At 35.2% G+C, this 22,052-nt stretch overlaps 3 protein-coding genes across 3 annotated transcripts; all 3 read right to left on the bottom strand.

The window, feature by feature from the left end:
- Positions 1-452: 452 nt before the first annotated feature.
- LOC111798050 lies at positions 453-3,659 on the bottom strand. Its single transcript, XM_023681002.1, has 3 exons — positions 3,505-3,659; positions 2,582-3,079; positions 453-1,189 (listed from the first exon to the last, which is right to left on the bottom strand). The coding sequence occupies exons 1-3, from the start codon at positions 3,581-3,583 to the stop codon at positions 660-662; spliced, it is 1,107 nt and encodes a 368-aa protein (XP_023536770.1). The 5' UTR covers positions 3,584-3,659; the 3' UTR covers positions 453-659.
- Positions 3,660-10,325: 6,666 nt separating this feature from the next.
- On the bottom strand, positions 10,326-16,573 carry LOC111798051 (probable boron transporter 6). Its single transcript, XM_023681003.1, has 15 exons — positions 16,545-16,573; positions 15,093-15,246; positions 14,372-14,468; positions 14,158-14,240; positions 13,837-14,029; positions 13,601-13,739; positions 13,358-13,523; positions 13,103-13,269; positions 12,731-12,934; positions 12,584-12,667; positions 12,195-12,311; positions 11,808-12,112; positions 11,403-11,676; positions 10,917-11,057; positions 10,326-10,816 (listed from the first exon to the last, which is right to left on the bottom strand). Exons 3-15 carry the CDS (start codon positions 14,464-14,466, stop codon positions 10,787-10,789), a joined length of 1,998 nt encoding a protein of 665 aa, XP_023536771.1. The 5' UTR covers positions 14,467-14,468; positions 15,093-15,246; positions 16,545-16,573; the 3' UTR covers positions 10,326-10,786.
- Positions 16,574-16,636: 63 nt separating this feature from the next.
- Positions 16,637-21,748, bottom strand: LOC111798648 (probable 1-deoxy-D-xylulose-5-phosphate synthase, chloroplastic). The gene is made up of 10 exons (XM_023681926.1): positions 21,299-21,748; positions 20,887-21,006; positions 20,643-20,807; positions 20,311-20,461; positions 19,857-20,125; positions 19,443-19,716; positions 18,011-18,303; positions 17,617-17,895; positions 17,164-17,448; positions 16,637-17,015 (listed from the first exon to the last, which is right to left on the bottom strand). Exons 1-10 carry the CDS (start codon positions 21,464-21,466, stop codon positions 16,866-16,868), a joined length of 2,154 nt encoding a protein of 717 aa, XP_023537694.1. The 5' UTR covers positions 21,467-21,748; the 3' UTR covers positions 16,637-16,865.
- Between the last annotated feature and the right edge of the window lie 304 nt (positions 21,749-22,052).

Raw genomic sequence — 22,052 nt, 5'->3', positions numbered from 1 at the left:
CGATTGTAGAGGGGTGAGGAAGACAATATCTGCTAGTGGTGGGCTTAGACGCATTGTAAAATCTTGAGCAGAAGCCCGAAAGGTCTGATTGGGGGTTCTACACCGATTGAAAAAGGGAACACAGTGAGGACGTCTAAGAGGGTGGATTGTGAAATCCCATTTGGATGAAGGTAAACTGAAGCCAGCCAAAAAGGTAAAACCCAAATATAACAATATTTGTTACTAACTGACTTAAACGGTTACAACCATTTTTAACACATTATTTGTATTTTAATAGATGATTTTAATTTCACAAAAAGAAAAACAAAACCTAATAATTACAATTTAAATTTTCATTTTTATAGAAAAGAGCTTTTCAAAGGAATATTTATTATAATTTTATAAAAATAAAAATAAAAAGGTTTAAAATGTTATTTTGTAATTAAAAAAAGAAAGGAAAGAAAAAAGAAAACTTAAATGAAAAATGGAAATTGTAATTCATTAAAAAGTAAGAGAAAAATCGATTTAACTCGATTTTTTAGCACATCACAATTACAGAAAAATGGTCCCCCCTTAAAATCACACTATTGTAGAAAAGCCCTATCCGCATAGAAAATTATTAATTATATATCGTATATAAATATATATATATATATATATATATATATATTTATAAATTATTATTTTCTCCCTCGAACGCTCAACAATTTCACCTTATCGAGCACCGGCCCACACAGCGACGAGAAATCATCGCTTCGCATGGTGTAGAATGTGCTCAGGAACATAATACGTGTTCTTGTCGATTCCGCCACGAATTTCAGCGCCGCCGGTTTCGATCCGCCGTTGCCTTTTGACTGGTACGGCACTTTCAGAGTGTTTTTACCGGCGAACGCTTCGACGACCATGGATCCTTCGCACGAGTTGCTTGCATCGCCGACGACAAACGAGAGGATGTATGTTCTCCCTGGAACCGTACGGACGACCTGAGCTATGGCGCTTTCTTTTCCGGCGACGAGCTCGACGGCGCGCTTCCCGCTAGGGACGGAGAAGTGATCGGAATCTATGTATTTAACGGCCTTGAGAGACTCGACCATCCACCCGGGGATCGGAGAGTGGTCGTCTTCGATGTTGGGTGGGACCAAAACTCCCGACGATGCGTTGGGGAACACGTATGGACCGATTTCGAAATCGCCGTTCTTCACCAGATTATCTGTGGAGTGCAAAACTCGGACATTACTCGCCTGAAAATTTTAAAATCTAAGAACAGATGTTCAAGATGTTAGACCAACACGACTCTCCATAATGGTATAATATTGTCGAGTATAGGCTCTTCCCCAAAAGTTACTTATAAACCCATGATCATTCCCTGGACTTCCATCATCTAACACAAGAGGTTCAAGCTATTAGTTGAGCTTGATATTGTAACTTTCATTACTTTATTTTGGACGTCCTAACAAGCCTCATACCAACTAAAATAATATTCTTTGATTATAAACTCATGGTCATTTTCTAAATTAGCCGATGTGAGACTTTCATCCAACACCTCCCCTTGAACAAAGTACGCCTCCCCTTAATCGAGCCTCAACTCTTTTCTATTGACATGACTAAATTTAGGGCACGACTCTGATACCGTGCTAGTTAAACACTGTATCCATTGCTATAAGGCTTGTTAGCTATGAGCTTATGCTAAAAGTGGACAATATCACGGAAAATAATGTTCAACTAACACGACCATACATAAAATATGAGGACAAAAAAGGAATGATATGAACAGAACAACTGTATTTAAGAACAGCCTGGAATAATCAATGAACACTGCCCACATGCTTGCACAGTTAAAAGATTCAAGCAACTACTTTATTAGTTATAACAATAAATAAATAAACTTGTTTTTTTTATTATTTATTTTCAAATTATAATTTGGTTGCTAGTAGATAAATAAAGCAAATAAAGGATAAGTAGAACTTTATCTTATAAACTTAATTTTCAACCTTTAATTTTGTATTTAAAATGGACTAATAAACTTTACCTTTTATCTAAAAAAATATTATTAAATTTTAAAATATTTCAATAATATATTCGAAATCTTCTTAAAAATAATAAATTAATAAAAGTCATTAATAATTTATTTAAAAAATAATCAAACTTTTAAAAAGTATTTAAAAATATCTTTAAATTTTAAATATTTCACTAAAATCTTTAAATTTTATAAAAATTAAAAAAAAAATATCCTTAATTTTAAAAAAAGAAAATTTAAAAAATATCCCACCAATATTAATATTAGGGTATTTTTGTAAAAGGGTAATATTTTTTAAATTTTATGTTTTAAAAAATTGAAGGATATTAATAAAAGTTTTGAAAATTTAAAGAAAATTGAAATATTAATAATTTAGTATTTTTAAATATATGTTTAATGGTAATTTTAAACTTTTTAAATATAAGAAATTATTAAAATTTGAAAACATAAGTATTTTTTAAACCATGTGCAAAGATAATTATTTTATTAATTTAGTTTTAAAAATATTATAAACTTCTCGGAATTAATTTATTATATATGTTTCTTTTTTTATATAATTAAAATGAATTATATTTTAAAACTCACCATTAGAGGCCTTGGGAGGGTAGAGAGTCTTAATGGCAATGGCGTCGATGAGGGGACCACAAGCCGGATCTTCCTCCTCGCCAGGGTTGTGGATCAGAATAACCACCTCGTCCGCCGTGGCTTGGAAGGCCCAAGCGTACAGGTCCCACCCATTGCTGTTGTAAAGGGTTTGCATCGGCAGAACCCCCCAGTCCGGCGCGACGGAGATGTTCAGCCGCTCCTCTTGAGCGCAGGTACGGGCGGCGCTGAACGTTATGGAATAGTACACTCCTTTAACCACTTTGATCTTCTGTTTGATCGACGCCTCGTTCCCTAGCCGGACGGCGAACGCCCCCTCCGGCACCACCAGCAACATGTCGCCTTGTTTCTGACCGGATTTTATGTACTCAACGAACCCTGAAATTTCCCACGCCGGTATCGCAAACTGCCCTTTCACCACCGTGCCGTTCATTTCCGACGCCTTTGGTCCCCTCTCAAAATCGCCATTCGGCAAATACCCTTCAAATAAAAAAATAATAAAAATCCCAATTTTAATTATTTTTTAATTTTTTAATTTTCTTTTTAAATAAAATATATATACTTTTAACATTGCCCATCAGCTTATAAGGCGCCAGCAGAGCAGTGGGGCCCACGTCATTACTCAATCTGAGCCGTCCAAAGGATGAATTAGCATCAAAACCATGACGTGTCAGTTTCTAGTTTTAGATATTTCGCTATCACGTGACCAACTGGACTCTCAGTACTGCTGGACTGGGCGTTATTAATTTATATTCCAAAAAAAAAATGTAAATTCGAATTTATTTATTTATTATTTTATAAATAGAACCGATGGTTCATCGGCCGGAAGGAAGGGAGGGATGTAAATCGAAGAAGAAGCAATGCAATATTCCGGCGAGTGTAGTGCTCGGAGAGTAAGGGCTTACCGTCGACGAGGGCGAGAGCGGGATGGAAGGCGGCGGCGGAGAGAAGCACCGAGAAGAAGATGACGGCGGCGGTCTGCATTGTGAATGTGTTTGTTGGGAGAGAGATAGGGAGGAGAGATGGCTGAGAGCGGAGGGGAGGAGGAGAGGGAGGTTATATGGAAGGAAGGATACAAGGAAGCCCTTATGGTTGGGGGAGAATTACGGAATTTGCCATTGAGCATTGCTGAAATCTGAATCTGAGGAATATGTCGTTTTCACTTTTCGTTTCGCTAAATAATAAAAAATTACAAATAAAAAAATAAAAAATAAAAGTGTTGGTGTTATTTGATGGGATGGAAAAGGACAAATGCTGTTATCCACAGTTTTTCTTTAATAATTACTTCTAAATTTAAATATTTTAATATAAATTTAAAAAAAAAAACGCAAAAATTAAACCAAATAAAATTTACATTATTTTTATATAAAATTATTGAATATTTAAAGATACAATATGACTTTTAATTTTTTTATTTAATATTTTAAAAATATATATATATTTGAATTATTAGTCAAATTAAAATGACATTGGAATAATAAAAGCAAGTTTTTATTTTTTATTTTTTATTTTTTATCTTCTTATTTGAATTTTTGTTATGAAAATTAAGCTTTTAAAATAATATTTCACATATACAAATGAATGCTTAAGTTAGAGGAAGAAAAGTGTAACAAACTATACTTTACAGAGTGGAGTTTAAGTCGAGTTCCCTTTATTTGGTAAAAATGACGTATTTTTAGCATCATTTACCAAATTTTGATAAATTTAAATTATTCTCTTTAAAAAAATTAATACCTAAATTAAATTTTTTAAAGTTTGATTTTAGAAAATAAAATATTCAATTAGATATATTAAGATAATGTAAATTATTTTATTTTAAAATGATACTTGTGTGAACCAAACCCTTGGGAAAAAAATGATGATCTAATATGGTTCACACAAATGTCGCAAAAATAACCGAACATTACTTATAAAATATAAAAATTTAGTACCAATTTAACTTCACACGATATCGATATAATTCATATTGATATTAATATGACAAAAAAAAAGGGATAATAGTTCATGTTGATTCGATTTACCTCATCTCTAAATGGGTAAAAAACCACGAAAAAATATAGTAAAAAAATACTAACTCTTGTCTATATCTCAATATCATAATTTGATATGAATTTAGCTCTCGTTATCGTCTGCTAAATGTAGCAAAAAATCATAGATAAAAATGGTAATTATGCTTCTAATCGTCTCCTTTTAGCACTGTTTCATCCAATTTTGTTTCACTATATACAAAGGTGACGATTTATGTAAACGGTCAGAATGTGTAATCATTTACCGTGTTGTATATATGGTTTAGGACTATTATTACATGGGGTAAAATAAAAAGTGATTTTAAGAAAAAATAACTCAAATGTAGATGATCCCTATACAAGAGGAGATTATAACCATCTTTGGAGTTATTTATTTCCTTCTCTATTTCTATTTAATATAATCTTTAGGAAAGCCCTTTTGTGGGCTACGGGTGGAGGGTTATGAGATTGTTCACTCAATCTATGATAAATAACTCTCTGAGCCTTAGTTGGAAGCTAAACCAAAGCTAAGCTTGTAGGCTCGTAGAGAAAGCCATTTTGCAAGTATACCCACGAACTCTTCTTTTTTCGATCTATTTGCATTAGACTTTTACCGTACTAGCAAGAAAGTGTTCTTGAAAGGGGACGAAACCCGTCTAAGATCCTGTGTGCCAGCTTAGTAGCGCGTAAACAGAACACGTAGTCTAATCATCATAAAGCTATATATATACGATCTCCACAACTGTATCAGTTTTTAAAAAAATGAAGCATTAGATTTGAAGTGGAGAGCAGCCCCATGTGCATTAATCGGGAAATAATTGCATATTTTCAATTAAATTATCCCTAATTATCACCTGCCCAAATCATAATATATAGTATATGCATGTGTTTTTTAATCATATGGTGATTTTATTTAGTTCAGTTTAAAATATTATTTTACTTTATTTGGCTTTTAAAAAATCATATTATTTGACCTGTCATTTGATTAAATAAATATTAATTTACTTTTTAGTTAAATAAATTTAAAAATTTTGAAAACAGTAAATGTAAGAGACGGTTAAGGAGGTTTATGATTCGTGATAGAACCATAGTTCTATCAACATATTTCGGAGGAAGAAAGTTTATGGTGATCACATGAATTAGAGTATTGGAATTCGGAAGCCATAGATAAGATAGGATCATGGTTATTAAACTGAAAAAGCTCTGATCATGAAAATGTTTGTTGAAACGACCAACGTAGATAGTGGTGAGAGTTCACAAATATAGTAAGCAGTAATCACAAATATTTAATAAAGGGTAACTATCGTGAATAAAGACGAAACCCTTGCTATCTGATATAATTTTATTTGAATTTTTTTATCTGACTTTTATTTTTTTTTAAAAATACATTTATAAAAAGAGATTTTCACAGTCTTACGTACTTTTAAAATCCTTTTAATTCATAATGTTGTGTACTGTAGTGGACATTTGGTCAATAACATGATAATACAATAAATTTAATTTAATTTAAGAAAAATATAATAATTTAATTTTATTCATACATAAATTTATTAGTTAAAAAATATATTATCGATTAACGGCTAAAAATATTATAAACTCTCTTTCATTATTAAACAAAAGTTGTTTTAATTTTTCTTTCTATAATAAAGTATTTAAATTAACTAAAGTTTAAATTTATATAGAGAAAAAGTGGTTATTTAATTAGAAACAACTTTTAAAGATTAATAATGGAATAATTTTATTTTAATATTTAATAAACTAGACGAAAAAAATAGTTATGAACTTTAAACATTATTTAAAAATATAAAAAATATTAAAACATAATATTAAGCTGAATTTCAAAACTAATGAAAATGCACGCACCTCGGGAGATGGATTTATCCGCAAGAAAAATGGCGAGGGAAGAAGAGGGTGAGATCTGAACCGTAGGTTAAAGTGAAGCCAAGGAACATAGCACGAGGAGTGGTGGGGCCCAGAAAGTGGCAGAATCCCATGAGCCTGAGCGCACCATAAGTTCGTGGCTGCTTCCTACTGGGCCTTCTCTGCAACTACACGTGGGCCTCTTCATTTAGTTGCACAATTTACCTTCTCCAAGTGGGCCGGGTCGGGTTTCACCTTTCCACGTCACACTCCTCCAACCCTAAATTTTAATTAATTAACTTTTATTTTATAGATTTATTAAATATAAAATTTAGTTCATATAATTGTTAAATAATTTTTACCTTAAATATAATCTTAAAAATAACTCAATGGATAAATGAAATTGAAGGTAAATATCCATCTTTTACCTTAAATTTTTAATTTTAATTTATAGAAATAAAAATCCAATTGAGAAATAAATTGAAATTAATGTTAATTTTTAGTTCTCAATTTCACAAATTTAGAAGAAAATAAAATAATAATAAAAAAATAAAAAATTGTGGATAAGAGAGTAAAAAAAAATTGTCTTTTTTAGAGAATAATGGAGAGAAGATTCAAGAGCAGTGGGTTATGGGCATTGCATGGTCACCAAAGTACAAAACGGTGAATCAGATTGTCGTTTTCATGTCTTCTCAGTCCCATCACTATTAAAAAAAAAAAAAAAAAATTATCATTGGATTATTACAAATTTCATATATATATAATTTTGAAAATATTAGAATTTATTTGGAAGGTCGATATTTTTCGATGTTGTTGTGAGAAATATCCAAATTCGATGATTCCAGCTCCTATGATCGACAACCATCACCAAAAAATGGTCTTGTTCTCGACCTATGTCAGGATAATGGCAACTTTTCGTCTGTGTTATTGGGTAGTTCTGAAAAGCTATTTTCTCATTTCGCTATCTTAATATATGTTTAGAAAACAGTACTGAAATTTGAATTTAGACGGAAAAAAACATACAGCCGATTTAAAATCGAAATCCTAATTTGAAAACCCTAATTGAGCCGTTTGAAGCACGCACGGAAAAGATTGAGTTACGGTCAATATTAATGTTCAAATTCGATGACTCCAACACATGATTCACAACCAACATAAAAAATGGTTTCGCTCTCAATCAATTTTTGTCTACGGATAGTAACTCCCTATCCAGTGATCAATAAATGAAAAATGAAAATATTAATATTAATTATATTAGAGAAAAAATCACAAAAAATGGAAATCGTTTACAACTACATTTTGTTATTTTATTTTATTTTTTAAATAACTAAATCAATTAACCATTATTATAAAAAATAAAATATAATTAAAATAAAAAAGAATTAATTATAATGTACCTTTACTGTGGATTTGGTATCCCCACACATGCATGCATTTATTTATTTATTTTTCGAGTACAAATGTCCTTCTCTCACCACCGACTATTTTATTTTTATATTTTTATTTTTTCCTCCCAGAAAAACAATATTATTAATTTTTTAATAATATAAAAAAGTATTTATTAAAGGCAATGACAAGAGGGGAGAGGGTGGGCAGGTTCAGGGATCCCAATAATGGCGGCTGTCAGGTGAGGGGCGGAACTATTGGGCCTATGGGCCCAAAGTCGGTGGGGGCCTCGAAAATCATTTGACATTTTCGGGATAGATCTGAACCGGCTGAGTTGGGCCCATTAAGGCCCTTTTATGACTTGCAAGTTATAAGCCGACCGACGTGATTTCGTTCGTTAGATCTAGCGGTGATGCGACTACCCACGTGTCCGTATCGCATTAATTAAGGTTGTCTCAATCCTAGGCCTACTTGGAAAATCCTCTATCGTATATTACAGTATTAAAACGTTACCTCCATTCTTATCTTATTAATTTTTTTTTTAATATATATATATAAATAAAGTACATTTGTTAAATTTAAAAAATGTGTTTATTTTTTTATCCATTGAAAATGTAGTTTGGTAGAATGAACACATCAAGCCGAACATGATAAGTGCGCTACTGTGCTCGAGTTATGTGAGATAGCTAGGTAGAGATAACAGGACAGACAACAACTCATTTTAGGTATGATATTTACCTTGGTGCATAGACGAGAAACTTTAGTACGGTGAGGTTTCGATTTTTTTTTTTAATTATTTATTATACTAACTAATTAGATAGGTGCTTAAATATGCATATTTCGAAGGTAGAGACTAACAAAATTTTAGTATTAGGGTTGACACGTGGAAGAAAGATGCATTTCCCTAACACTGTCGTGTTAGTTTTGTAAGAACTATACGGTAAGTGACATTAAAATAGTCATAACTCTTAATCTAAATGTTTTTCTTCTATCTCGAGCTAGTAGCTACTCTAAATTAAAAGTGGCAAATTAGGTTAACTGCTTTGTGGGTATGGCTGAGAATTNAAAAAAAAAAAAAAAAAAAAAGACAAAAGTTTAATTTAATTATATTAGGTGGTCCTAATATTTAGTTTCTTATTTATATTCCATAGAACATAACTGTTTGTTTGAATTATAAATAATAAACCATAAGATGAATATTTAAATGTGAAATTCTTCTTCTACATGTGATTTAATATCTTTAAATAAATTATACCATGTTTTATTATTTAATTGCCTACTAGATCTTGAATTTATTTTCTAATTTTTTATTAATATATATATATATATATATATATATATATATATTTATTTATTTATTTATTTATTTTTATAGTTGAGTATGTTTGATTAATTAATTTTTCGATTATTTTTACGGGGAAGATATTCTAAAAAATATTTGAAAGTCGACTAAACTAGTATAAACAATTTATTGGTTACATTGTTGAGGAGAGGTCTTTAGCCGACAAAAGAATAGTTGAGAGATAGATTTGACTATTTAGTCCGAATGAGTGGATGTACAACATGTTATGAGGAGATTGAACCATATTAAACGTCTCTAACCTTCCTTCCTTATATGAATTGAAACTCAATTCCGTTTGTCTTTTTCAACAATTTTCTTAATGTTATGCATATTTAGATTCAGTCCTTTCTTATGAATTGAAACTCAATTCCGTTTGTCTTTTTCAACAATTTTCTTAATGTTATGCATATTTAGATTCAGTCCTTTCTTATGAATTGAAACTCAATTCCGTTTGTCTTTTTCAACAATTTTCTTAATGTTATGCATATTTAGATTCAGTCCTTTCTTATGAATTGAAACTCAATTCCGTTTGTCTTTTTCAACAATTTTCTTAATGTTATGCATATTTAGATTCAGTCCTTTCTTATGAATTGAAACTCAATTCCGTTTGTCTTTTTCAACAATTTTCTTAATGTTATGCATATTTAGATTCAGTCCTTTCTTATGAATTGAAACTCAATTCCGTTTGTCTTTTTCAACAATTTTCTTAATGTTATGCATATTTAGATTCAGTCCTTTCTTATGAATTGAAACTCAATTCCGTTTGTCTTTTTCAACAATTTTCTTAATATTTGTGTATGCATATTTGGATCCAGTTTTAGTTGAGATTGATCACAATTTTCTTAATATTTGTGTATGCATATTTGGATCCAGTTTTAGTTGAGATTGATCTTTTGGCGACAAATTCTTTAAGAGTTTCAGTTAAAGAAACACGCTGATGGAAAAGGCAAGAACTATTAACGAGCTGGGAATGATACTCTTTTTTTAATCCTTAAAAAAGGATTAGCCACAAGACAAAAACTCTTTTTCATATGTTTGAACCCTTTCCAAAGTATATGTTCATTTCTCTTTCCAAAGTATATGTTCATTTAAAATTGCTAACGGATATTTAAAATTATTTGGAATTCTATTATTTTTCGAAAGGCTAAATAATCACAAAAAAGAGTTACATGAGATTTACACACATGGAGGTCCTCGCAGCAAAGACCATTCTCCTCTCTTTCTTAAGCATCTCATGAACCAATATCCCCACCATTGTCACACCTCATTATTTTGTTGTCAATAATCAAATAAAATGAATTGACTAAAAGGGTGGGAGATTCTCTAGAAACTTTTCCAAATGTAAATAAATGTTTGTCTTAAAACCTTGAATCGAATCTTCTCCAATATCTTCCTTGCTTTCATGTGTACTTATAATCACGAATGGGTTTATGTAAAAATTTCATGTATTCCTCAAGTTAGCAGCAGCCACTATATGAGAAGAAAATGTGTTCCCCTATATTCTTCGGTATTGATCGTAATTGATCGTTGTAATCGTTGTTGTATCGAGCTCGATCGAACACTCTCGTATCCTATTCGTCTCCAAATGCTTCATTATGTTCGAGTTGAACTTTCAGGATGAACCTGAAATTCAAATGTCAAATGATGTGTGCCAAGGCTAAGTGAAAGGATGAAATGATCGGTAAAAAGTAGTTATAAGAGGCAGTGGATTTTAGTTTCTAACCTGAACGAACTTTTCTTCGTTGCAACTTACGGTTCGAAGCTTTAGTTCTCCTCTATGAGTTGTCATCTCATCTAAGATCTCGGCGTCATAGTATTCTTCGTTACTCTCGCCCGCAATTGAATCGGGTCGTATCTCCTTATCCTGGGCAGACATTAGAAGCAAAAATTCAGAATGTTGTTCATTTTTCTTAGTCTCAAGGGGGCGTGGAAACACATAAAAAACTCTGGAATGGAAATAGAAACGAGATGTAACTCTAGTTTCTTCGAAAATGGAAAGATCTTTGGCACAAGGTTGACTGAGTTCTAGTTTCTCTATTTTTTTAATAATACCGAGTTGGGTACTTTTCCTACCCGTATCAAAATAAACATGCTGAGCCAAATCTTGTTCATAAGTTTGTCTGATGGCCATTTCATTTCAACATTTCAAGCCGAACTTAAACTCAAGGTTGATTAATGATCCATGATAGTAAAAAACGTTAAAGCTAACCGTAACTGTGAGGTTCCGATGTGGAGCACCGGCAATCTCCTCATACTCTGAGGCATCTAGCTCTTGAAGATGGTTATGCTGGAAGAATTTGGGGAGCACATGCTCTCTTATGCTAATAAGGAGGAAAAATGGCAGTGGGAACAGGATCCCAGCTACAGGTATCCACGTTATCCCAAAGCACAACAAGAAATATGCTAACTGAAGGAGAGTGAACGATGCAATGACTTTGAATGGCACGGTTTCAACGAATGATAAATGAGACCCCTCCAAGACCCTGTAGGACACGAAGAACAACACACAATATTAAGTATATGGTAGAGAATCCAAATAAATAAGCTATAAAGCATGGCGATTAATGATCCTTCTCAACGATAGAACAAGCGGACTAAATTTATGTAAACTTACTTGAAACGCCGACCCGGTGTGATAAACAGTAACAACAACCTTTCCCAGAACTGATTCCCTGGGAGACTATCAATGGCCATGTAAGCAAAGTATCCCCAAAGAACTGAAGTGGGTATCATTCTCATTATAGGGACAGCAAATATTGATGCGGCCACAAGGACGGACTGCAGCAAGTTGCTCATCCTTTGTTCGTTCACACAAACAGGCAAATAAGGATCTATATTTTTCTCGGCGTCGAATTTTCCCTTGTGATCACTGTCATCAGCACTCATTACTGCCTTCGTCAAGGTCTCAAGCTCTTTAGGCTGCAATAAGAGCAAACAAGGTGCATGAGGTAACCCAATCTTGGAGTTAGGAAAAAGGGAGACTACGAGGTTAGAGCATTACAGTTGGAGATGCGTCTATTTCAGAGAACGCCGCCTGCATCTTTCCATAAACTTCAGAGTTGCTTGCTTTTAGTTTGATACATTCCTGTGCACTCTTTACCATTTTTTTTCGTATTATCTGCAAATGAGGTAGAACTGTAAGGCTCCAAGAGAATGGTGGGTTTTGAGATGAGAGTATGATACACACAAGAAATCTATCGTCTTGAGAGAGTAGAGTGATCTCAAAGGTTTTTCGATTTTCATATTTGAAACACTTTAGATATTTCTATCAATATATATCGTTTTTCTAATCAAATCAAACGAGATTTCTCATTTACTGTCACTCAACAACAGCAGGTCTGAATATCGAATACTACTTGTGAACTTTGTTGGCATGTGATGCCTACACACCTGCCGTTTAAGCACTGCGAGACTCTTGGTGTGCATTGGGGACTGTGGGAGGACACCATTAGAAGGAGGTAGTCCCAGCAATNGCTAATATTTGAAGCAAAACATTTATAAAAAAAAAAAGAAAAAAAAAGGATAAGCACATATGACGCAGGAAATCAAGTTATAGCAAATATTTACCATAATCCCGAGCAAGAAGACATCATAATGATATGCAGATGGTTTTTGAAGATTAAACTCTTTCTGCTGCGCCATTTGTGATGCAACACTATGGTCAAAAAAGTAAAGGCCTGCTATCATCAGGGCTGGCAGAGCAGCAGCAAGGATGTAAATCATTGGAACCTTCCCCATGTCCTGCGAATGGGGCATGTCAAGTGGATTTTTAATTTCCATTCGTTGGTATTAGTAAATGAATTGGATTTTGAACAAAATAAAGCGATGATTACCCAAAAGTTTATGACCTTTCATACTTGACAACTGAGGGAAATGGGAATAAAGTTTAATGTAGAAAAGAAACCTCACCTTGGCTACAGTCCAATGGTACATTGAAGCCGGCTCCCAAGGTAATGGACAAAAGAGTCTCCTCGGAACTCCATCGGGAGCTTTGCTGGGGACTCCATAAGATAATGCTGTCCATAACACGATCACAAGTGGAACCCCATAGTCTGCAATGAAACTGCGAAACCAGCCTGCATTCCGAGATATCAAATAAGTAAGAACGTTCTTGAATTTAACTATATATTTTGCAGATGTTAGGTCTCTAAATCGACTTTATACCAGTGCCATATTTCCACGATCTCGCATGTCTGCTTTTCAGGGCTGAAAAGAGTACCCCGTTGGCAAAAATGATGGCAAGCAACCCATTTGCATACAACCATTCAAATTTTAAGTCCAATGGCTCTGGATTTTCTGATTTGGGAGCATTGAACTCGCTGATCAATCCCTGCGATTAGGCTATTTAGTATGTCTCACTCAAATCCTTCTCCTCCTCCTTTTGTAATAAATGCCAATCAATAATACCTTTATTGCCTCTTGGAAGAAAAGAACAGCAATAAGCATGCCAAACAGTTCCCCCGCAACTCTTGTAAATTTGGTGATAATGTCGCAAGCATTAAAGATTGCAAGGAGAATCAAGAAAAGTCCCGACCAAACGCAAACCCTATGACAGACATCATACGAAGAAAGTAAGTATAATCCAAAATTCCGCCCAGACATGGAGAGAAGACGATAGTTATGTGGAAAACTAATTCACTCACCATCCAGCCCAGGCTAAAAAGAGCTCGGCTCCTAACTCCGGCCGGCCTTTGCTGAAACTGTACAAGTAAGTGTACATTATAACTGTTGGTTCTGCCACTCCTAAAATCAGCAAAGGCTGTCCCCCAAATATTGAGTGGATAATTCCACAAATCGCGGTTGAGGCTAATGATTCCACTGTGCTCAGTCTTCCACCTAAACAGGATCGGGATTTGAAGGAAAAAAGGTTGAAATAAGAACCCCATTTCCAGCATATAGAAATGAAAGACAAGAAAAATATAAGGCTAATGTTTCTTATCTACATTGCAAAGGAAAAGACACACCTGTATCCCTACTAAATTGCTCCCCGAAGGCAATGACAGGAATGGCAGAGGCGAAGAATATGTACATAGTAGGAGCTAAAATCCTNAAAAAAAAAAAAAAAAAAAAAAAAAAAAAAAAAAAAAAAATCAAGGCGAATTAGAACATTGTAAGATATTCAAGACATGTATAAAATTTGTTCTTGAATTGTCATTTTGAAGGGAGGGAAAGAGGAACCTGACGCCCGAACATAGTGCACATGTCCAGTCCTGCTTATAGCAGGCTGCCCTCCCCTTGATATCTTTTACTATTCCATCGAATGGAGCCCCCATAACTGGAGCCAATCAAAGTAACTACGAGAATTAAGATTCACCTAGCCAATGCAGCTACAAGTGTTCTAACATTCATAAATCATAAAGCACATTACAATAAACAACGATCGAGTTTCAAGAAGACAAAAGGACGGAGAAGATCGAATAAAACAAAAGCTATGCGATTTCCAATACCGCGTGAGATTCTCAAGAGACAACGGAGAAAGAAACAGAAGGAAAACCTCTCAAACTTTCCACATTCTTTAAATGACAGAATATTGGCGTGCATGTTTTGTGGTTGGAAATTCATTAATTAGCAACAACAGAGAGCAAAGAAGCATAATTAAAACAATCAAATAATTCTAAATCGATAGGGCCAGAAAACACTTTCCACACAACTAACTGTCAGCGATTAATTAACCTTTTCAAAAAGCTAAAGAACATGATCACATTTTCTTCACTCCTCCATGGATTTAAATTTACACGTTCGTTAAAAATCCAACAACGCTAACCAAAACTCCATACGATCATCATCTCCTCAACAGAACAATGCGGCATTGTCATTGTCATTGTCATTACCATGCAGATCAACAAGAAGCATAATAACCTAAGCCGATTTGAATAATCCAACAAAAACGAAAAATCACCTTCAGAACCGGTAATATGTCACCACTATCAATAGTGTCCGTCGGGAGGCAGAACCCCGCAGCTACCGGTCGGGAGATCAGCGGCGAAGATGGGCACGGTGAGAGCCGGGAGGTACGCCACTCTGTTGTTCTCTCTCTCTCTCTTTTTTGCCTCCTGAGTTTCAAAAATGGGGAAATGAAATATTAATGATGGCGGTAATCTTGTTCGTTCGTTTAGTTCTTGGCGCTCTCCTCTCCCGCGCGAGTCAGGTACTGACCGTACGGTAAAGAAGAACTCAGCGAGCGTTTGGGTCGGGGTTTTGTAATGCCCCACACCTGGATTACTAATTGTAGGGCCTACAATATCGCTACCCAATTACTCGGCGCGTGGAATTTGATCGCTTCCGCCGAGGAGAACGGAGAAGAATAAAATCAATTTAGCTTCTCCCCTATTTTTACACTAAATACATTATTATAAAATAAAATCAATTTATATTTCACTTTAAAACTTTATTTTAAAAATTATATCACTTAAATTCAAAGTTTAGACCATATGATTATTATTGCATAATGTTTAAGATTTTTAAAAATATAGACATTAACTTAAATTAGAGTGTTGAGATCCAATAAATATTGCGTTCTTCTATTTTTTTTCTATTTTTTTTTTAGGGATAATTCCGCAAAAATATTATTTGCTTCTTTAATTAAGAATATTTGTATTTTAGCGATTTTGAGCCCAAAATTACTAAATTATCTCAATTGATTCACTTAAAAAAAAATTAGGACTTTATTTTGATTCACTTAAAAAAAAATTAGGACTTTATTTAATACCATTTTAATTTAAGTCTTAATTGAAAAAAAATTAAATAAAAACAAAAAATTAATTCGGTTAAGGAAGAGAAATAGAATTGAGATGAAAGGTCTGTATTTTCATTCATATTCATAACTTTTAAATAGATACAAGTTACTAACTAATCTCTTGCCACCCAAAAATATAAATTAATTAAATATTGATAATAAAATAAAATTTACTACAAATCAACAAAAAAAAACAATATTAAGATATAATATATATATATATATATATATATATATATATATATATATATATATATATATATATATATATTTCATAACTAATATATTATCTGAATATTATATATTCAATACGGATCTTAATTGAAACAAATTAAAAAAAAAAAAAAAACTTAATGTAAGGACGAAAGTCCGAACATTAACTAAACTTTTTAACTTTTTCGACCTATATGAGAATCTATTTTCAAAAGCGAGTAAGAACAAATTCACAATGGTTAAGATTTTTTTACCATCCATATTAACGCTTTTAAAACTACTCCCAAATGTACCCTGATCTCTAAGAAATCAATAAATCGAATCAAATTCTTTTTATAAGGTCGTGGAGAAAAAATATAATCTTTTTTTAATTCAACGAAGTGGGGTTAGAAAGATTCGAACCTCTGACCTTTTGGTCGATGACATATGTGTTAACTAGTTGANAAAAAAAAAAAAAAAAAAAAAAAAAAAAAAAAAGAAAAAAAAAGCGGAAATGGGATAAAGAATGGTAGAGCTTTCTTTTCCTGTGGGAAGAGATAAGAGTTGTAAGAACTGTGTACAAAAAGGGGGAAGCAAAACCATTAAAAATGGCACATACACAAGCCGAAGAAGAATGTACAACAAATTGAGACAAAAAATGGATACTGATGTTTTACATCTCCCTTAGGTGAATCTCAAGTGTTGGAATACTTCACCTGCAGCAGAGACTACGAGATACAAGATCTAACACATCATTAGTAGCGCTTCACGGGGGCGACCGAGCAGGCTTAACGCCGTTGCAGCTATGTGATTTCCGGTTAACCCAGCTAGGGAGAGCTGTTCTTGTGGTGATGCCTGCTCTATGTAACTATCTGGTAGAACTATCGGTCGCCACTGCAGATGATCGAGGTACAAGTGTTATATGTCTAAGCCAGAACTAATCGTGTGAGATCGAAGAACCAACCGTTCCCTCTTAGGTTCGGTTGATCGAGTTCAATTATGTGCTTAAAGCAAATACAAGTCTATGCCTTTAAAAACGCACCTTGGTTCTTCCATCCAGTCGTCCATCAAGAGTGAGGAATTGTGCAACATGAGATCCAAAGCCTCCAATCGAACCTTCCTCGACTGTGATTAGAAATGCATGGTTATCACAAAGTTGCCGAAGAAGCGCTATGTCGAGTGGCTTGCAGAACCTCGCATCAGCCACTGTAACCTCGACACCGAACTTCGAGAGAAGGGCTCGCGCGTTAAGGCAGTTCTGAACCATTGCTCCATACCCAAGCAAAGCAACATCCTTACCCTCAGCAAGAATCCTCCCTTTTCCAATCTGCGTTGAGTTACAGTGTCAAATGGACAAAAGGAGTTCTTTCATTTTATTTTCTCAGGTTGCATGGAACTCGAGATTTCAGAAACGTACGCTATCCGCTATTTTGATATTTATACATTTTAAAACACAATAACACTAATTAGATGAAAAAGAGAGCGAAGTGTTTACTTCAATGGGAACCCCTTCAAGGACAAGGTTGTCAGCCGTGACAATGGAGCCTCTTGGATAGCGAAAGCAAACAGGTTGATCGTCGATGTGCGCTGCAGTGGCCACCATGTTCACTAGCTCATTCTCATCTGATGGTGCCATGACAATCATGTTTGGCAAGCATGACATAAATGTTATATCGAACGCACCACATTGCATAGGACCATCGGATCCTACCAATCCAGCACTGGTAATTACAAAACGCACGGGAATTCTCTGCCGATCAACATCGTGTACCACCTAGAAGACCATATCAACTTGCTATTGTTAGATGCCTGAACACTGTGGTAAGTGCACGATTAATTGCAGGAAGGGGCTTACGATACGAGCAAGAAGAAAGTGAGCGTGTAGAGACCTGATCGTATGCCCTCTGTAAGAAAGCCGAAGGAATTACACAAAAGGGCTTCAACCCACCACATGACAAACCAGCAGAAAATGTAACAGCATGTTGCTCAGCCATGCCCACATCAAAGAATTTATCAGGAAATCTTTCCCGGAATAGTTGAATTGAAGGCTCCATCTGCATCCCAGCATGAACTGTCACGATGTTTTTGTCCTTCTCCGCCTCCATGATTAGTGCCTCCACAAAGACATCACTGTATGTTTGAGAACCAATTCCGTACATCAATGGGTCTATGTTATATAAACCTGGAGTTACAAGGAGAAACCAGAATGAGTTAAACAGAATAGAACTTGCTTTCTTATTTCACGAAAATAGAAACAATAATGTGAAATCCCACATCAATTGAGGAGGAGAACGAAACATACTTTATAAGGGTGTGGAAACCTCTCCCTAGCAGACGCGTTATAAAGTTTGAGGGAAAGCCCAAAGAGGACAATATTTGTTAGCGGTGGGTTTGGACGGTTACAAATGGAATAAGAGCCAGACACCAGGCAACGTGTCAACACGGAGGCTGAGCCCCAAAAGGGGGTGGACACGAGGCAGTGTGCTAGCAAGGGCGTTGTGCCCCGAAAGGGGCTGGATTGGGGGGTCCCACATCGATTGGAGAAGGGAACAAGTCCCAGCGAGGATGCTAGGCCCCGAAAGGGGGTTGGATTGTGAGATCCCACATCGATTGGGGAGGAGAACGAAACACTTTTTTTATAAGGGTGTGGAAACTTCTCCCTAGCACACGCGTTTTAAAAACCTTGAGGGAAATCCCAAAGCGGACAATATCTGCTAACGGTGGGTTTGAGCTCTTATAAATGGTATCAAAGCCAGACATCGGGCGATGTGTCAGCGAGAAGGCTGAGCCCCAAAAGGGGGTGAACACGAGGCGGTGTGCTAGCAAAGACGCTGTGCCTCGAAAGGGAGTGGATTGGAGGGTCACACATCGATTGGAGAAAGGAACGAGTCCCAGTGAAGATGCTGGACCCCGAAGGGAGGTGAATTATGAGATCCCACATCGGTTGGGGAAGAGAACGAAACATTCTTTATAAGGGCGTGGAAACCTCTCTCTAGCAGGCGCGTTTTAGAAACCAAGAGGGAAAACCTAAAAGAGAAAGCCCAAAGAGGACAATATCTACTGGCAGTAGCACTTAAGCTGTTACAGCTTGGGAAACTTCTTTTATCAAAATGAGCTAGAGGTCAGTGCATATAAACCAGTGATGGAATATGAAACGGTAGATTTGAAATTCTACATCAATTAGTATGAACATTTCTTAAGGCTCTTCAAGAAAAGCTCTGAAAAAAGAAGCTTACATGCTAGAAGTTTAGGATGAAAGTAGAATAAAAATTCAGTCGCCAATACATGCTAGAGGAAAAGGTTGAGTTTGGGAAAGGATACCTTCCAGATGGTTTTCTGCACTCCTCTGATGACCTACTGCATAATTTTCTTCAGTTATGACATGAACCAAAACTGGACCCATCGAATCGAGCGATGCAACTTCTTGTAAAACACAAATGAGATCCTCCAAATTGTGGCCATCCACGGGGCCAATATAATAGAGTCCAAGTTCTTCGAAAAGGGTTGATCCCGAGGGACCCATCATACCCCGAGCATATTGGTCAACCTTGGCAGCCAATTCATGCATTCCTTTACCAATTCTTTTAGTTACACCCTAATCACAGAAAAAAGTATGAAGCTAAGCACTTTTCAGATTAAGAACAAAAAGAACAATAACCAACGTCTCATCGAACATTACGACGAAGAACATCTTCCAAGTGTCAGGTCACTTAAAAGGAAAAAGCAGCAAAATACCTTAGCAGCTTCACGAAACTTGCGAAAGGATTTGCTGGACTGCAGCCTGCTGAGGGTGCTAGACAAGGCACTGACAGATGTCTTAGAGCCCTCATCAAGTTTTGGGTGTAAAGAATGGCGACTGTCATTTAAGATCACTATCATATTCGAGTCCAAATATCCCACATTACTCATTGCTTCATATATTTGCCCCGCCATAGTTGACCCGTTGTTAATTACTGTCACTATTCTTTCACGCTTACCTTTTATATCCCGCGCTACTGCCATGCCTACGATTAGATGATATCATATTAATTTTGTTTCACAATTTCCGAGTACGATTCTAAGGATAGAAGACAATATTGCTAAGGGAGGAAACAAAATGAGTCGTTTTCAAATGGTGAAGGCAGGACGTGAACAGGGTTATGTAATGAGCTATATAAAAAGGATACAAAAGGTTGGCAATCAACTGTACCAAGTCCAGCAGATACACTGTTGCAGCCATGTGCAGCACCAAATGGATCAAATTCACTTTCAGACCGAGATGTTGACCCAGAAAGACCATTCTTTTTACGCAATGTACTCATGAGAGGTCGTCTACCGGTAAGAATCTTGTGCGCATAGGCCTGCCAAGAGACAAAATAAATCAGTAATTTCTATTCATTTTTTAGACACATTCTCTCATGATTGCATGCCCTGAAGTCGCATATCGGTATGCATTGGCATAATCGTGTCGATACCTACTTCGTGACAATTTCAGCTACAGAAGAAAGTTAATAATATCGTTCGTAAGAAAAATAGTTCTACCTCTTCTCCTGCATCCCACAGTATCTTGTCCACTGGAGCATGGAAGACATGGTGTAAGGCAACAGTCAGCTCCACCACTGCCAAACTGGCCTTGTAAGATTTTCGTATGTTAGAAAGATAGGAAGACAACTCCGAACGAATTTCGTCGGCTAATTGTTTCAATTCCTGCCACAATTGGTGAATTTAGAAGCCATATTATCCTTAGCATCCACAAGGAGATATATGTGTAAAACCATAAACTAACCTTGGGAGACAAGTTTTTCAAATGGATAGGATTCTCAATCACATCAAGTAAGGGCGTTGGATCTTTATCCCAGAAGATGTTATCAATGTCCGGTAAACAACGTATCTTATGAACTGGTGACTGCATCAAGAAGATTATGTTCCAATCAAATTATAGAATGGGATGATCATAGGCCAGAATCTTGATAAACCAATATGCGAATTCAGCAAAATGGATTTGGATATTCAAAACATTATTTACAGTTTCGTAAGGATTTTCTATCTGTATTTTACTTCTAATTACAGTTTTGGAAGGATTTTCTATCATCCTAACGCTGAAAATTAATGATTATCACTTCATCCGCACAGAAATCAAACGATTGTGTATAAATTTCATATCAGAGAAAGAAAAATAAGATAAAATGCTTCGATACCTCGGTAGAAACACCAAAAACAGAGCCCAAGAGCGGATTGATTCTCGAAAATTCAGCGTGTAGAGGAAAACTAGAGCGCGAGAATTCCAATTTATGAGGCAAGACGGCAGAATTTCCATTTAAATGGACAGCGATTCCGAATGGGTACCCAGTCGAAGCAGTACCCATCAATTAAACAGCAGGCAAACTCAAGAGGATCGTAAAATATGTTCCTCCAAGTCGAAGAAACCAAACAAAAGCTCAAGAATCAAGCGGGAACAACAAAAAACCAAGAAGATCAAAGAATTCCCCAATTGGCTCAGAAGCATAAGCAGAAGCAGAGGATTCAAACCTAGAAATGGTTGAGAGTTGAAATCATGAAGCAATTAGCGATGGATGAGCAAAGGAAGGAAGAAACGGAAGCATATCTACCAATTGCTATAGGAGTATTGACATAAGTGGAATTGGATGTGACTTTAATGGAAGAATTATAGAATAACTCAGTGGTGTAGAATGGTCTCTGTGCTCTCGGCCATGGCAGGACTGCAGCTCAAAAGGCCCAAACTATTGTCATGGACTGTCCACGGCCTTTTCTGCAATATCCACAACTTTCTCCACAATTTTAAATATAAACTCAAAAAATTGCATGTTTCTCATAATTATTAGATTAAAATTTTAAGGTAAAATTGAACGATGGCGATTATATTCCTCGGCCTCGTGTGTGTATATATATATAGATTATATTTCCCGCTCTCGATCCTATATATGTGTCTTG

This window comes from Cucurbita pepo, chromosome LG07, assembly GCF_002806865.2.
Source record: "Cucurbita pepo subsp. pepo cultivar mu-cu-16 chromosome LG07, ASM280686v2, whole genome shotgun sequence".
In the NCBI taxonomy this organism is placed as follows: Eukaryota; Viridiplantae; Streptophyta; class Magnoliopsida; order Cucurbitales; family Cucurbitaceae; genus Cucurbita; species Cucurbita pepo.
This window is presented reverse-complemented; position numbering and strand designations above follow the sequence as displayed.